At 44.1% G+C, this 17,824-nt stretch overlaps 1 protein-coding gene across 4 annotated transcripts in view; it reads right to left on the reverse strand.

Moving 5' to 3' along the window:
* Positions 1 to 9,243: 9,243 nt before the first annotated feature.
* Positions 9,244 to 17,824, reverse strand: part of COL6A3 (collagen type VI alpha 3 chain) — a 71,360-nt gene continuing 62,779 nt past the window's right edge. For all 4 annotated transcript variants that reach the window (XM_024752780.1, XM_024752779.1, XM_024752778.1 and 1 more), the window contains 2 exons: positions 10,752 to 10,916; positions 9,244 to 9,990 (listed from right to left, as the gene is read on the reverse strand). In XM_024752780.1, coding sequence (XP_024608548.1) covers positions 9,950 to 9,990; positions 10,752 to 10,916 — 206 coding nt within the window. In that variant the 3' untranslated portion in view covers positions 9,244 to 9,949. The remainder of the gene's footprint in view (positions 9,991 to 10,751; positions 10,917 to 17,824) is intronic.

Consider the following 17,824-nt stretch of genomic DNA (forward strand, 5'->3'; position numbering starts at 1 on the left):
AGACTCATCAAGAAAAAAAGGGAGAAGACTGAAATCAATAGAATTGAAATTCATTTCTAATAGAAATGAAAAAGGAGAAGTAACAACTGACACAGCGGTAGTACAAAGGATCATGAGAGATTACTACAAGCAGCTATATGCCAATAAAATGGACAACCTGGAAGAAATGGACAAATTCTTAGAAGAATTTGAACCAGGAGGAAATAGAAACTTTTCTTCTGAGACTGAACCAGGAAGAAATAGAAAATATAAACGGACCAATCATAAGCACTGAAATTGAAACTGTGATTTAAAATCTTCCAACAACAAAAATGCAGGACCAGATGGCTTCACAGGCAAACTCCATCAAACATTTAGAGAAGAGCTAACACCTATCCTTCTCAAACTCTTCCAAAATATAGCAGAGGGAGGAACACACCCAAACTCATTCTACGAGGCCACCATCACCCTGATACCAGACAAAGATGTCTCAAAAACCTCATACAGCTCAGCATCAAAAAACAAACAACCGCATCCAAAATTGGGCAGAAGACCTAAATAGACATTTCTCCAGAGAAGATATACAGATTGCCACAAACACATGAAAGGATGCTCAGCATCACTAATCATTAGAGAAATGCAAATCAAAACTACACCGGTCAAAATGGCCATCATCAGAAAATCTACAAACAATAAATGCTGGAGAGGGTGTGGAGTAAAGGGAACCCTCTTGCACTGTTGGTGGGAATGTAAACTGATACAGCCACTATGGAGAACAGTATGGAGGTTCCTTAAAAAACTAAAAATAGAACTACCATACTGCCCAGTAATCCCACTACTGGGCATATACCCTGAGAAAACCTTAATTCAAAAAGAGTCATGTACCACAGTGTTCATTGCAGTACTATTTACAATAGCCAGGACATGGAAGCAACCTAAGTGTCCATCAACAGATGAATGGATAAAGAAGATGTGGCACATATATACAATGGAATATTACTCGGCCATAAAAAGGAATGAAACTGAGTTATTTGTACTGAGGTGGATGGACCTAGAGACTGTCATACAGAGTGAAGTCAGAAAGGAAAAATAAATACCATATGCTAACACATATATATGGAATCTAAAAAAAAAAAAAGTGGTTCTGAAGAACCTAGGGGCAGGACAGGAATAAAGACACAGACGTAAAGAATGGGCTTGAGGACACAGGGAGGGGGAAGGGTAAGCTGGGACGAAGTAAGAGAGTGGCATGGACTTATATATACTACCAAAAGTAACATAGATAGCTAGTGGGAACCAGCCACATAGCACAGGGAGATGGGCTAGGTGTTTTGTGACCACCTAGAGGGGTGGGATAGGGAGGGTGGGAGGGAGATGCAAGAGGGAGGAGATATGGGTATATATGTATATGTATAGCTGATTCACTTTGTTGTAAAGCAGAAACTAGCACACCATTGTAAAGCAATTATACTCCAATAAAGATGTTTTAAAAAAAAATTATTTGAACTAATAAATAAATAAATAAATAGACTTTTTTTTTCCCTCGAATATATAGAGGCTCCACCAGTTTTTTCATATTGTCTCACTATTTCTTTGTCTAACCTTTCCTGGAAAATTTGTGCAGACACTGGAACTTCTGTATTCCTCTTGAATTCAAACATGCTTGGCTGGTTTTCTCTGCAGCTCCCCGAATCCCTTCCACTAGGTGACTTTTTGTACCAGTAGCCTGAAGGTTTTCATAGACACCTCTTATTTAAGGCAGGAAAATCATATGTACTTTCCAGGTTGAGTCTTGCTTGGAAAGTGTCACCCTTATGCACAGAGTCCCTTTCTTCTTTGTTTCCCATTACCCTCTACCAGGTGTCTTTGGGCTGGAGCGACTGGGTTTTTAAACACTCCTTCTTCAGTGTTTCACTCTCGGGCAATTCTATGCCCACCACGTGAGTCGCAGAATCAGGAATAGTGCGGAAAGGGATCTCTGAACTTGTTCATGCTGGGCCTCAGGACCTCTGAAGGACTGTCCGATTCTGAAGTCCTGACTCCAAACAAACAGGAAGACCCCCTGGGAATCCGATGGCACTAAGAATAGCACTTCAGCTCCAGGGAGAGACAGGAGGCACACGCAGCATCAAAGGTCAGAACCCTGAACTAAAATCGGAGAAGGAGCAGACCCCTGGGCAGCCCCTGGACCGGGGCCTAGCAGCTCAGCACCGTCAGCAGACCCCAATTTCCCCGGGAGCCACACCCAGAAGGCGGGACTCCGAGAAGCTGATCAACAGCCAGGTCCAACTGGAAACGTGACAACGAGGGAACTTTGGCAGTGAAATCTGAACCATTCCCTAAAAATGAATCACCGTGGGGGAGAAATCTCAAACTGATCTTGAGGATTCAGGATATTGGCTTCCTACAGAAAGACTGGTGCCCATTCACACTCCTTGTGATTTTTTTAAAATTATGTAGAAAGTTGTAAAGGGGGTGGGAGTGGGGGGGAGGAGTAGAAGGCACTTATATTCACAGATCCAGCAAAGCTGACGAAAGGATCGAAATGTGCTAATAGTACAGTCCAAACAGATGTCTCAATGACCTGGCCTCGGAGAACCAGGCACAAGCCCAGAATGGCTAGCTTTTCTAAGTCCTCCCCTGAGCAGCTCCGGATAATGAAAACGAGATGGGAAAACTGTCGTTAAAGGAAAAGGAAAGGAGAGAGGGACTTTCTGCCCGCTGAGAGTTTCAGAAGGTCTTAGAAAGGGACTGGGTAGGGCGTGCTTTGTGCTGGAAGAAGATACGGAGCTTGAGATGAGATCCAACTTCCAGGGAAACAGCCCCTGGGGAATGACAGCGAGGATCCCGCAGGAACCAGTACACCTTTGGGAGCTCAGGAAGTGCTTCTGGGTCATGGTGACTTTCTCACATACAGCCTCCATTAGGTCGGAACTGGGTGAACTGGAACACTCTGACCCTCTGTTTCATCATCTAAAGAACTAGTATAGTGACTGCTACCAGACAGCACTGCCTGAGATAATGTGGGTGACAACTGCTACTGGGTAGAGGTAAATTGTGTTAAGATTACACCATCTTCTAGAACAGCCCAAAAACTCAGTGCATTACCCGAGTAGAAGTTTAGTTTTGCTCACAAAATTCAAAACAGGTGTTCTTTCCTGGCAAGCCACCTCCGTGCACACAGCCAGGCTGGAAGCTGTCCAAGGTTGCCCCATAAAGCCCTGGGTGGACCCTCGGGTCAGGGCCATGCTACAGCACAGGCAAGGATGTGGAGACCGTGGCACCGTCTGACAAAGAACAGGCCTCAGAAAGAGGTCCACAGCTGTCTCAGGTCAGGAGTGCAGCTCAGACCACGCTTTGCTGAACACAAAGTCAGCACAGATGATCTACCATCTGTTTGGTTCTAGTTCCTTTGTGGAAATAATGTGTAAAAAACTGTACACAGACATTACCTCAATTCTTGCACATTTTAGACCAAAATGTACCCAGAGTCCACACTTCATTTCCTCTGCTGTTGCTCTGGTCTTGGTCACCATCGCGTCTCACCTGAATTTCTTCCATGGCCTCACCACCGATGTTACCACCCCATCACTGGTGTCATCACCTCATTGCTCTGAGGTCTTGTCCACACGGAGCAGCTAGTGGATCCTGTAGAGTTCAAGGACGTTCCTGTCGGTCCCTTGATGGAGCTGCTGAATGATGGCTCCACGTCGCTGAATAAAAGCCGGTAGATCGACCCAGGCCACCAGTGGCCCCTGGGCCCCTGCCCTCACTTGACAGAACCCAGCCCAGGGCCTTCTCCTCCATCTGAGGAACACGCTGCTGTAGGGGTCCCATCTGCCCTGAGCTCTCTCCTCAGTTACCTCCTTGACTCACCATCTTCAGGTGTTTCTCAGAGTCTCCTTCTCAGCGAGGCCCACGGTGATCGCGCAACTGAAACATGGTGGCTGCCCCAGCACAGCACTGCCTGCCCCTTACCCCACCTTCCCTGCCCCAGAGCCTCGTCACTTCCTGCAAAAGCACTTCTACCATGTGCTTCTTCTTCATGGCCCTTGCATTCTCTCTGTCTCCCACCAGCAGAATGTAAGCCCCTCGGGGGCAGGGACCCTGTCTGGTTTGTTCAACACTTTATCCTAAAAGCCCAGAGGAATACATACAATGTGCTCAGGTGTCAAATGAATTAGTGTAACCATCTGTCTCCATTGAACAAGGCAGAATTATGTGGAAATGGGATCTTAGTGTGAGATGCAAAATCAGCCTGATTTTCCAGGGGTGGAATGAACCCATTAATGACTCTTCCACTCTATTTTATAACTAACATTGGGGTAAAATGCAACTTCAAGATTAGGGCCTAGACATTGGGAAGGGTAAGTGCTGTAGCTGGGTAGGGGACGTGTCTGGTGGCCATGGGGTTTCTAGGACCCTCCCTCCAGGGGTGTCTGATTCTGCACATCTGAGCATCCCTGGGTGTGGATGTAAGCTGGGGCCACAGGTGATGTGTGTGCCCTCAAGCTCTCCTAAAGTCCACGTTTTCTCTTCCTGGGGACCACCACATGCCTAATTGCACAAAGGCAGAGTAAGAAACCGAGGGAATTGGAAAGGTGGCTGCGGTTATTTTTCTCCTCAGCTCTTCCCACGTCTTCATACTTTATAGATGCATTTGTGTTGTCTGGTTCCCCCAGTAGGTCAGTTCCAGCGGAACTGCATTTCCAGTGCCTAGACCTGGATCTAGCACATGACACATGTTCAGTAAACACTTGTGGAACAAAGGAATGAAGGGAGGAAGGAAGGATGAGTGGTTACGTACATCCACACAACACAGATTCTAAAACAATTTAAATTTATGAATAGTGCAATTCGTATATAAAAATATGTTCAAGTTGAAAATAACTGTTTGATAAGGGTAATACACGGGTTTCTTTTAGAAACAAATTTAAGTGTAGGAACATTTAAAGAACACTTAAATTGCCACGCCAGAAACAACCACTGCTTAAATTTTGTTGTATTTGCTTTTGTTGTTTTCCTTCACAAAAGGGAAATACAGGTGTGTGTGTGCACATATATATGAAACTATCATATTAAATATACAGATTTCTATCTTTTTAACATCATATCATATATATCAACTGATTAATGGCATCGACCATTTACCAGCAACATGATGTAATTTTTAATTAAATTTTATTGGAGTATAATTGCTTTACAATTTTGTGTTAGTTTCTGCTGTACAACAAAGTGAATCAACTATCTGTATACATATATCCCCTCTTTTTTAGTTTTCCTTCCCATTTAGGTCACCACCGAGCACTGAGCAGAGTTCCCTGTGCTATACAGTAGGTTCTCATTAGTTATCTATTTAATACATAGTAGTGTATATATATATCAATCACATTAATGGCTATGTTTTTCTTTTGTTGGTGAAGCAGGATGTATGTAAGCATCCTTTTCTTGTTGGCCATTCTGATGATCTCACATTCACTTTTGCCATTGCAAATAAAGCCATATCCTTAAACATAAATTTTTGTGCATCTCCGATTGTTTCCTTAGGATAAATTTACTGGGAGAAAAGTCATGATAACTTTAAATGCTGTTCACTCGCACGCATTGCTGGATGGGGCTAAGGGACTGATGGCCATCACGAGCGTGGTGAGGGTTCTGTGCATGTATTCATTTGTCAAAACTCATCAAGTAGCACACAGAAGTGGATGCGTTTTATTGTAAGTAATGTTGAATTTTTGTTTTTAATGTGATGGGGTGAACCGATCCCACGTGAACAGTGCAGGAAGAAAGATGCCCACCATTCCACCCTCTCTCGGGCTTTGGTTTTCCCAGTCGAAGTGCCCCCACCGAGGGGAAGACCTGAAAACTGCTGTAAGGACGGAGGGAATTTTAAGCAGCAGGGGGAAGGAAGAGGAGGGGAGACTTGAGGTCGCTGTTGGTCAGAGGAACTTTGGGGCTGAGAGAGCTTGTTAAAGGGTGTGTGTGAAGCCAAACCATGAACATGTGATGAGCTTTCTCCCTCATCCCCTCGAGGAGACTTCAGTCACTAACGTGTGGTGAGGCAGACTCACACACACTAGTGGGGTGCCTTGGGGTGCCGAGGCTCACTTCTAGGAAATCGAGGGGCAGAGGAGGAAAAGCAGTGTTCAGCCTGCACTAGAGATCTGGGGCTCAAAGCTCTCCACTAATCAAGTTCCTACAAGAGGCTGGTGGTGGGTGTCTGGTGGGTCCTGTTGTCCCAGAGTTGACAGCTAAGGGCCCCAGCTTAGAGCACAGTAGCCAGTCACTAATGAGGTAAAACAGGGCCAAGGGAGAGGTGGTGGGGGCCTTTCGAGAGCAACAAAGCGCTTATGAAGAGGTCACACTCTTCCCTCACTCCCTGAGGCATCAGGAAGGGGCGTCCACTGGACCCTGTCCCTGAACACAAAGAACCACTCAAAAGTTGGAGATGATGGTCTGAATCATTCCTTCCCACCACCACCAAGTCAGGGGCTGGAGACCAGCTCTCAACTGACCATGTTCCTGACCCCTGAACCCGCAGTACCCCTGACCCCTAGTCTAGTGGAAAGACAGATGTGGCAGTTGATGTGGTAAGGTCATGAGCCTTTCCTATGGATTAAGTGACCCGAGAAGGTGGCTAGACTTGAGCCAACTGGCCTACACTGCTCTCCAAGGGGATGCTCTCCTGCACAAAGACCCCAGCACCGAGGGTCTGTGAAGAGGACGACCCCCAGTAAGGGGCTCTGAGGGGCAGAAGAGGTTCACAAAACTGCCAGGCTAGGGCCCCTCAGCTTCCGCCAGAGAACCGACATACACCCCGAGAGAGTCAGCACAGGACCCTACCACAGAAAGGAGTCAAGGAGAGAACAGAAGCCAACAGAAAGTCAGCTCCAAGTTCACCTATGGAGCCTGGGAAGGAGCTCCAGCCCAGAACTCCACAGGCTTGGGGAGAAAAAGGAAGGTGGGAGGGAACAAGCCATGGGCTTCTCCACTCTAATCATCCAGTACCTGTGCTGGTCTACAGGGAAAAGGGTCTGCACAGCATCCATCCTTACAGCAGTTTTCAGGTCTTCCCCTCGGTGGGGGCACTTCGACTGGGAAAACCACAGCCTGAGAGAGGGTAGAATGGTGGGCATCTTTCTTCCTGCACTGTTCACGTGGGATCGGTTCACCCCATCACATTAAAAACAAAAATTCAGCATCTGGGATTTAAGTTTTGAAATAAATAGGACCCAGCCTGAAGATCCAGTAGTGATGGTTTCAATAACCAATGCCAGTGAGGAAGTGGCAGCATTCAACTGAAATCTCTTAACTACAGCTGCTACCTTGCTGTTAACAGAGGATCGACAGATCAGAGTTGGGAACTGGTATTGGAAACCCTAAAACTGTGTTATGGGTTGAATTGTGTCCCCCCCGAAAAAGATGTGCTGAAGTCTTAACCCCCAGGACCTCAGGATGTGACCTTATTTGGAAATAGGGTCATTGCAGATATAGTTAGATAAGATGAGGTTATACCAGAGCAGGGTGGATCCCTAATCCAGTTTGACCGGTGTCCTTATAAGAAGATGACCATGTGAAAACAGGCAGAGATTGGACTCAGATGCCTGTAAGTCAGGGAATCACGAGAAAGTAGGAAGAAGCAAGGAAGGACTGCCCTACAGGTTTCCGAGGCAGCATGGCACTGCCAACACCTTGATTTTGGACTTCCAGCCGCCTGAGCTGTGAGAGAATACATTTCTATTGTTTTAAGTCACCTGGATTGTGGCACTTGGTTATGGCAGCCCCAGGACAAATGCACACAGACTGTCCCATCCACTACACCAGTGAAGCTGCCTTTCCCAATCCCCCTGCAAATGTTTCTCTGCTCCAGTGGAATGGGATGCACTTGGCTTGACTACCCACAGCCTGAGGGGAGGCACGCAGGCCTGTTTCTGTGGAAGGGGGCTGCTCCTGTGGGGCTGGAGAGAAAAATCTCTAAGAAAGTCATAGAAGAAACATTTCCCACTCAGGCTGAGTACCTGTTTGAAAGGGATTCATGGGCATCACGGGGCTCTTGGTAGTTCCATTGGCTTGGCCTCACGCTAAAAAGGGGGCCCTTCAAAGGTGGGGAGGCAGTCAGCATGGCCTAGAGGGCAGACGTGGTCCAGGGGCCCCCTGACTGTGAGAGCTTCTCAGGAGTCCTCAAAGCCATGCAATCTACCCCGGGCTACCCTGATATTCAACCAGGCTCTCTCCATCCCGACAAGGTGCCCAACGTCTTGGACTGTGAAGTGCTGAGTCCTCCCCCAGATTCCTGCAGATTCCAGCAGAGGGGTCCTTTGCCCACAGCATCTTCCTTCCATCTCTGCCTTTGGCTGCATTGTCTGACACACCGACTCAGGGACAAAGCTCAGTTCTTCCTCCAATTGCTATGCAGATGTGCTCATTTTGAGCGCATTTGTGAATTTAGAAATTGCACCCAAAAATCTGGGTGGAAATCACAAGGAGTGGTCTCTGTAACTTCCCAGCCTCTCCCCACCCATCTCCATGGCTCTACACACCCTCTCTCTCCTCCTCCCTACCTCTGACCAATAGATTAACTGACAGATCCTTCCCCATCTTACATAAAACAGTTCTGTCCACACCCAAGGTCCCTAGAGCTCGGCCGGAAGCACTTGTCAGAGTAGATGTGTTTTATCAAACAAATTCACTTTCCTTCCCAAGTGGAGTTCAGGTACCACCTAAATATGTATTTATTTGTTTCTTGTGTTATTTCTGAAGACAGGAGCAAAAGGGTCTTTAAAGAAAAAAGAAAATTTATGCTTCATCTTTGAGACTCCAGAAAGGGGACTGGGGATTCCTGGGCCAGTAACATCCCACCTCTCAGCCACTGTAGGCAGGAGCAAAGGGGACCCCCAGGAAACAATTATCTTAAAGGGGCAGGGAAGGAGGCCACATCTCTGGGACACAGCTAGAAGTTAAAGGAGAGCATGAAAGCCAGCCTGGTTCTTAAGACTAGGAAGACTCCAGGGGCCTTAAGCAAGGAACGTGACCCACCCGGCCATGGAGAGCTGGATCCACCGGGTTTCCCACTGTCGATAGAGCGCCCTTGCCCCTTCACTGGAAATCAAAGGGTGGTACCCAAGACTGGTGGCTTGAACGGGCTCCAATTCCCCTGTCCTGGGGTGATTCTGACAACAGGTGCTAGGGAAACGACACAGCCAAGAACACCAAACCCACACCACTTTCAATATACTTTATTAAAAAGTTTCTTTGTATAAATTTCCTAAAAATTTTAAAATTAAAATTAACACCCCCCCCCAAAAAAAAGCAACACAGACACAACATTAGAGGAATGCCAAAAAAATCTCTATTATGACTTTCTTTACATCCTTTAATTAACGCATTGGTCCCACAACAGTGCACAAAGATTAGGGGATTTTGCTTCCCTCTAGCTAGGTTGTTTGTTAGAAGCTCTAGAAAAAGGAAATTCGCTCAAAATCTAATCCAGGAAATTGGGGGGGAAATGGAAAAGTTAGACTCTTGTTTTTTCTCCATACACAGGCTTTCCATCTAAAGTCATGCTTAATTAAGAGGGGAAAAAAATGAACCAAGCAGAAGTATATAGAGTAGCTGTGAAATTGGGGGTTATTTTCTAATCTTACACTTGCCTATAACAGGCATAACGTGAAACTCCAGAGGGAATTTGAATTTATAGGAATGTTCACATAAACACCAGCAGTGGATAACTATTACACAACGTTCAAAGTATACAATGTAATTGCCCGGAGACAAAGAGGGTTGACTCCACAGACACATTTAGCACCATATTGATAGGTCATGCAGCAGACGTTTCCTCCCAAGTTCGAGTGTAAATCAAAGCATGAAATGGTACAGTGCAAGGGAATCTATACCCAGAGCTTCTACAAAGACGACTGGCGATGGCGGACTCCTTCTTCTTCAAGAGGTATGTGTCACTGGTCAGCCGCGCTTAGGTCCCAATCGCAGCAATGACTCCGGGCTTGATGAGCACTGAGCATGGATGGCGGGGGCGGCGGGTGAGGGTGGAAAGGAAGAGGACGGGGAAGGTCACATTACTGACCCAAAAGGACACTGTATTTCTCATGAAAATATCCATGGCCTCTGGCTTTCATCACCAATCTCACTTTTCAGTTCATTTCCTTCAGTGGCTCCCCTGGAGCTTCTTGGCCTGGGGTTTGGGGCTTTCTGTGCCATCTGAGCCCTTTCTCTCTCCTGGCATCACCTGCCTGGCCTTTAAGCAAACCCAGCGCTCCCATTCCGCACCAGCCCCAGAATCTCTGTGCAGCTGTTCTGATTTTATTACCAATCACGCTGCCCAGCATAATGGAGATATCGCATGGCCTGGCAGTCCACATTATCATTTAGAGGAAGCAAGATTATTTAAAGTTGAATAGACTATATAGCAGTTATTATTAATTGTTCATTATATTATTTTCCTAATAACCATGTCTGTTACAGTATTTTATGAATAACAGAAACTTAGTAATATTTCTGAAGGGTAAGGAGTGGTCCACCGTATGTTTCCTCATCGGCAAAAATACAAGTATGCAAGTATGTTTTTAGGAAACCATAATAACTCAGAAAATTAACCCTGTGTGTTTTATTTGTACACCTTCCTCATCTGAAAATCCAATTTATCTTCTTTTTCAAATCTATCATCATTATTATCATTCAAATATCTTTAAAAGGTGAATTATTGGCCTGGATCCCTTACCTGCAAAAACCACCAACACAAAAGAAGAATCACTTACCAGGAGGGCAAACCTTTTCACATTCATCCTGCGAATCAAATCTGTTTTCATTTCCACCACAGCCTCCATACCAGAATCTGGCGCAGCTTTCAGTAACGGAATCATAGTACCATTTTAATATAAAGTCCCTGCAAGTTCCTTCTTCTTTTGGCAACTTACATATATCTTGAAGAACAAGATGGGGAAAGAGGATTAATGAGAACGTGTAAGTTACTGTGCTCCCAGCGTGAGGGGCTGAAGCTCTAATCACAGTGCTGTCAGAGAGAGAAAACAGAAGAGTTTCCAGAGGAAAACTTCCTTTACCTCCCCAGTCTTCAGTTTCCTCACTGTCAAGTGGACATAATAATCACCTACAGATCTGAGAGCAATAAACACAATCTTATCGATGAAAGGACTTCATAAACTACACTTGGAATCCCAAATGTTGGCAATTATTATTGGATGATTTCAGATTAAATGAACTGTGTTTTCCCCTTTCCAATCACTGGGTCACTTAGTCTCCGGTTCTTTCAATGCTCAACCCCTGGAGAAGAAACCTAATTTTAAAACCTTGGAGTTTTCTACTCCTCGCAAAATAACAATTAAGTTCTGTCAGAATGCCATTCAAAAACAAGACTCTCCATTTCACTACAAGCCGGGTAGATTAAAAACAAAAGTCAAAGTGCAAAAAGAAAATCCTTTATGAATATGTGTGTAGGGACTTCCCTGGAGGCACAGTGGTCAAGAATCCACCTGCCAATGCAGGGGACATGGGTTTGAGCCCTGGTCTGGGAAGATCCCACATGCCATGGAGCAACTAAGCCCGTGCGCCACAACTACTGAGCCTGCACTGTAGAGCCCGCGAGCCACAGCTACTGAGCCCACGTTTCACAACTACTGAAGCCCGAGTGCCTAGAGCCCGCGCACCACAGCGAAGAGTAGCCCCCGCTTGTCGCAACTAGAGAAAGCCCACACACAGCAACAAAGACCCAATGCAGCCAAAAGTAAATAAATAAATAAAAATTTTAAATGTGTGTATATGCACACATGTGTTGTGTCTGTGTGTGTGTAGCTACTACCTTTGTGACCAGTCAAATTTAACAAGCCAAAAGAAGAGCTAACACTGATGCAAAATTCACAGAAGCAAAAATGTCACATTGCAAAGCTATTCCGAAGACAGCATTCTTTTTCCAGTTAAGGAAGTTTATGTTTTAAATGCATGCTTCTGATGCAGTCCAGCTGCAGAGTAAAAGCTACATTCTCCACCACGCCTGGAAAAAAAGAAAACTTTACAGTTCACACACAGTAAAACTTCTGTTTACAGTGTTTTCTGGCAAACTCTACATCTGGCTGGAAAAGAGAAACATTAATATCAACTGTTATCTGAAAGTTTGAAAAACTTAAAACAAACCCCTGGAGTGGACAATGTTACATGTTTATGTGCGTAACTAACACCCATGAATCACCGGCCCTCCCCACACAGGGCTGACATTTCCAGGGGCCTTTTCCCCAGCTCCATGGATGGCAGGGGTGGTAGGCATCTTCAGGGATGGTGGGTAACAAGAAGTAAAAGGAAAATCTAGGTCTTCAGGTAGAAAACCAAAGCTCAGGTCGAAAACCAAAGCTCAGGTCAAGCATAATGGACCAGACTCCCAGGAACAGGATTCAGGCTCAGAATTGGTCTAAGACGCTACCTGGTGACTCTGGGGAGGCTGTCATCCCCGCCCCCAGGAGGAAAGTGACCCCACACCTACAGCATCTCTGAGTTGCAGACACTTTCAGAGGCCCAGAAGGCCAGCAGTGCTACCAAGAGCTTTTGAAGACCCAAATGAGGCCAGGATAAAATGATGACAACTTACAAAAACAACTTGCTTCCTCTCAGATGTGCCAACGCTAGAGGAGAAGGCCTGGTTTGAAGGAATGAGGGGACTGAGCCAGGCAAGATCGTTCAAGCACCAACACACATCCCTTGTTTACCGGTGGGTCCCCTGTTAGCATGGGAACTTGGCCAAATGGTCGCCTCATCCCCTCCCCTTTCTTCCCCAGAGCATCCCCCAGTGGCCCAGGTTGGTTCCACTTTGTTCCAAGTGCACCCAGTCCTGGCCATCTGTGTTTAGCTCTTCGGGTCCTACTCCCCTGTGCTCTTCTGATGCAACAGAAGTCTTCCCAGACCCAAGGACACCCAGCCTGGAGGCAGCCCAGCAGCAGGACACTGCTCCCTGACCAACTGGCTTTTCCAATTTCCCTTGATTTTCACCTTCAGTCTGTGGTACCAAACTACAGCTCTTGCATTCTACATCTTTTATTCCAGCAGGAGTCACTGCCAAGACCTTTAAGGTTTACTAATGGAATATGAGGATGCTACTACTCTGGACACGTAAATTCTTGGAGAACCAAGAGAAATATGTTAATGTGGGCCTCAACTTTATACAAAGACAAGAGCCTGGGGTTCTCCATTTTTAAAGCATGAAAATGGGAGGCTTTCTGTTCTTAAGAAGAGAAAGTTTTAAACTCCCGTCATTTGATCTCTGAGACCCACGCAGGCTGGACTCACCCAAGCTATGTCTGCATATGCTAGAACAATGGTGTCAAAGTCTACAACATTGAAGTGTCCTAGAGTCCAAAGAAGGATGGTTGGCTCTCACTGAGTTTTTCCCTAGAACAAGTCTTTGGACATGACAGCTATTTATGTTTCCCTCCAGAAAGAGTTTTCCCCTTGGGGCCCAGCCCTGGGGGAACCTGGGGTCCTTGATCCAAGAGAAGTGTCTGGCTACACATTCATTGATTTTTCTCCTCCTTATACTGAGAACCCAACCAGAGCCTAAGAGACCATGGGGAGTGAGAATTATCACCAACCTTTCCTGGTTCACTTTTGCCTAGAATAACAATGTAAATAAGTTTCATTTTATTTTTTTTCAATTTTTTTATAAGTTTCAGTTTAGGGCTTCCCTGGTGGCGCAGTGGTTAAGAACCTGCCTGCCAACGCAGGGGACACTGGTTCGAGCCCTGCTCCAGGAAGATCCCATATGCCGCGGAGCAGCTAAGCCGGTGCACCACCACTACTGAGCCTGCGCCCTAGAGCCCGCGAGCCACAACTACGGAAGCCCGCGTGCCTAGAGCCAGTGCTCCAAAACAGCAGAAGCCACTGCAATGAGAAGCCCGCGCACCACAACGAAGAGTAGCCCCCGCTCGCCGTAACTAGAGAAAGCCCGTGCGCAGCAACGAAGACCCAGCGCAGCCAAAAATAAATAAATAAATGTATAAAAAATAATAATAAGTTTCATTTTAAAAGAGAGACTTGAAAGGCTGCCTGATTCAGATCCCCATCTGGTGAAACTTCCTGGAAAACAGCAGAAGCCACTGCAATGAGAAGCCCACGCACTACAACAAAGAGTAGCCCCCGCTCGCCGTAACTAGAGAAAGCCCGTGCGCAGCAACGAAGACCCAGCGCAGCCAAAAATAAATAAATAAATGTATAAAAAATAATAATAAGTTTCATTTTAAAAGAGAGACTTGAAAGGCTGCCTGATTCAGATCCCCATCTGGTGAAACTTCCTGGTGAAATAGTCAATGGTTACTGGGCTTCAGTGAGCTTCCAAACATGAGAGGAAACTGATGCAAGCGTGATGCCTGGAGAAACCCTGTCCAAGGAATCCCACGCTCACAGAAACCACAGGAGCCAACCTACATTCTGGAACAACAGCCATGGGGTGGAAGGCACCCAGAGAAACACAGCCTACTTTTGTAAGAAAGACGTGTGTGTGTGCACGTGTAATATTCATGGGAAAAAAACAGGAAAGATATGCATTGGATCATTAATGGTGGCCATAAATGGCCATCAGTGTTTGATTATGGGAATCATATTTTTCTTACATTTTTCTGTATGTCCTGAATTCTTCACAATGAATATCTATTATGTTATTACTAGAAAAAGTGTTTGAAACCAAAAACATGTTGAATTGGAAAATCTTGCCTTTTTTTATCAGTTGAGATTTGTATAGTGTCTAAAAGCAGCATATTTTTTTTTTAGTTCTGTGATTCTAAAATTATCATTATTTATTTCTTTAAACTTCTTTTTTTAATTGGGGTATAGTAGCTTTACAATGTTGTGTTAGTTTCTACCGTACAGCGAAGTGAAGTAGAGTTCCCTGTGCTATGTAGTAGGTTCTCATTGTTATCTATTTTACACATATTAGTTAGTGTATATATGTCAATCCCAATCTCCCAGTTCATCCCACCCCGCTTTCTCCCCTTGGTGTCCATACGCTTATCCTCTATGTCTGTGTCTCTATTGCAAAGCAGCCTTTTTAAAGACATCAATTTGACATTTTCCAAACCAGCAAGTCATCAGTATTTAAGTTCTTTCTTAAGCAAAATCGTGGGAGCTGAGAGGAGGGGAAAGGGTTTAGGCTGCAGTTGTGAATATGTGTAAATATGTTCCTCGTTAGTTTAATGGTTTCAAAACAAGAAGAAAGTTTAATTGCCTTAGGATCAGACATTGTTGACATGATATAAAGTGCTTCCAAACCTCTGAAGCAGATACAATTGGCAGGAATGAATAAAACTTTCCTGTGTCTACATTTTGAGTGTAGATTGGCTCAAAAAGTACCAAAGAAACTTTTTTTGTACTTTTAACCTTATTTTCAATGTAGCTGTAGTTGCATTTTAAATGTAGTTTCAGGTCTTGACCAATAGAGTTTTATTTCATAAGACTTTTATAGCTCACAATAAAAAAATACCAAATGCCCTTGGAGACCCGTCATAACCCAAACATGGTAGCTGACTTAGCTACATTCTCATGCAGCAGTAAACACACAGCCCTGAAGATGGCTACGTCTCCTCAAAGTAGAGAAAATATTTGTAGCCATTGAATGTACCTCAACTTCTGGGGTTAAGTTAGTTCTTTAAATTATTATCAACATAAAGTCATATATTTTCCCCATCACATCGTTTTATGGCAGCCAATGCTGTATATTCATGGTGGAACACAGCCAAGCAAATACTGGATTTCATCAAATCTAAGGCATCTTAATTTTATAATGTACTATCGTTTTATAATCCACTAAGTAAGAGAAAATGCTGCCAATAAGCCATGACATGTCATCAACTTCAAGTCATATTTCAATTTCAGAGGTACTACAATGGGGAAAATTGTACATCTTAGAATCAACAAAGTAAGTAAAACATTGCTGAACTTATTTCCTTCAGAGCTGTGTAACTGACCCAGGAATGCCTGATCAGACAAAATATGGTCATTTCTACAGATTGCTAATTTCTAGGGTGAATAGAAAAGAATGTTACACATTGTGTTAGTTATTTTTATTCTCTTCTGCATTGAAACATTTCTTCACACATGGGTGGGCCAATAATTTAGGATTCATTCTTTTCTGAGTTAAATTTTTTTTTTTTTTTTTTTTTGCTGTTTAGAAACTTCAGAGTCTTAACTTTACTAATCATATGCATGTAAAATATTCATCCAAGTCTTCTTTGGCCAAAAATGAGAAGGAGAAAGAGAGAGATGGTAACAAAAACCTAAAACCAACATTAGCAACAATACAGCATCCTCAAAACTAGCAGCCACAAAACATACCGCAAAAATGCCTAGCACAGTCGGTACTTCTTTAAGACTGTGACAAGCACCAAAAGATTTGTTTAATTGCTGCTAACTGCCATTTTCAGGCAGCAAATGTATCTCAGAAAAGTGGGTGTGATGCCCTTAGGTGCTGAGGAAAGCAAAAAGTGGGGTGGGATCTTTCTTTTTGCAGGGCTTGTTTTGTTGAGGAAAATACAAGTATTAACCATTTAAAATGGAATCATGTAGTATTGCAAAGTCTGGAATCCTGAATGGTTAGTAATGATGCTATTGGTTTGCTGTTGTAATCAACCTTCATCTCAAGCTGAGGCCTTACTGCCACACCTCACACTCCATGTGACACAGGGCCAGGCCTCAGATGGGGGACAAAGAATCCCCTCACTAGGCTATCCTCCCATTACATGCCTGTGTCAAATTTCTGGTAAAGAAGTACCTATTAAATGTGAATTTCAAAAGGGGCAAATATTAACATATGAAAACTCAAATATTAGGACTGCTCAATCTTCTCCCCCTTCATTGGATGCCATGGACCAAAGACCTTTTATTTCACAGGATTTTTGCCCACAATTTCCTGCATAGATTCAAACACTGGTCACCATGTTTCCTAAACCCCAAGTGGTAAACTATGACAAAATTCAGTTCCTAAAGATAGAATCAAAACCCAGTAAATCTTTTATTCATAGAGGTAAAAAAGCAAAGAAGAGTGTCTAGGGAATTCCCTGGTGGTCCAGTGGTTAGGACTCGGTGCTTTCACTGCTGTGGGCCCAGGTTCGATCCCTGGTTGGGGAACTAAGATCCTGCAAGCTGCATGCCAAGGTCAAAAAACAAAAATAGTATCTAGCATTTAAAACTAAGAAAGGAACACATCTCTGTAAGCACAAACTGTGTTTGTGCTTACAGAGACGAACTGTAATGAACTGGTGCTGGAATTAAACTGCATTCACGTCCACATATAAAAGCTAGTTTTAAAACTTATTTTTGCCTGAATTGTCTAGAAAATACGTCTTTGGAGAAATAATGCATATTGTGGCAATTGATATTTAGATGTGAAATATACCTGAAACTACTGAGGAAAAGTATAGTTAGTATATTTTTTTAAGTTTCTTATAAACAATGATTTGTTGTTACTCCTTTTCTATCTGCAAAAATAGGAATATATTAAAATGTTTCACCCCCTGGAAAAAATTTCTAAGATGCCTTGATTGTATGCGGGAGGGGTTGGTAGGGAGGAGGGAAAACAAGCTTCCATCTCCTAATCCTGTTTACCCATTTTCAATTTATACATTTTAAAGTAAATACCCAATTAATTTCATTGAAGAAGAGCATTCAAAATGGTGTGTGTGTGTGTGTACACCTACATATGTTCATTTAGCAGATGTTTATTAAGCGACTTCTCCAGGCAAAGTGCTGGGCTTTTTTTTTTTTTTTTTCAAAGCGCTGTTTTGTTACTTGCAGGCTAGAGATGAATTATGCAGAAACTTGTTCTTAAGAAGAGCAAGTA

This window comes from Neophocaena asiaeorientalis, unplaced genomic scaffold (assembly GCF_003031525.2).
Source record: "Neophocaena asiaeorientalis asiaeorientalis breed wild unplaced genomic scaffold, Neophocaena_asiaeorientalis_V1.1 scaffold294, whole genome shotgun sequence".
Lineage (NCBI taxonomy): Eukaryota > Metazoa > Chordata > Mammalia > Artiodactyla > Phocoenidae > Neophocaena > Neophocaena asiaeorientalis.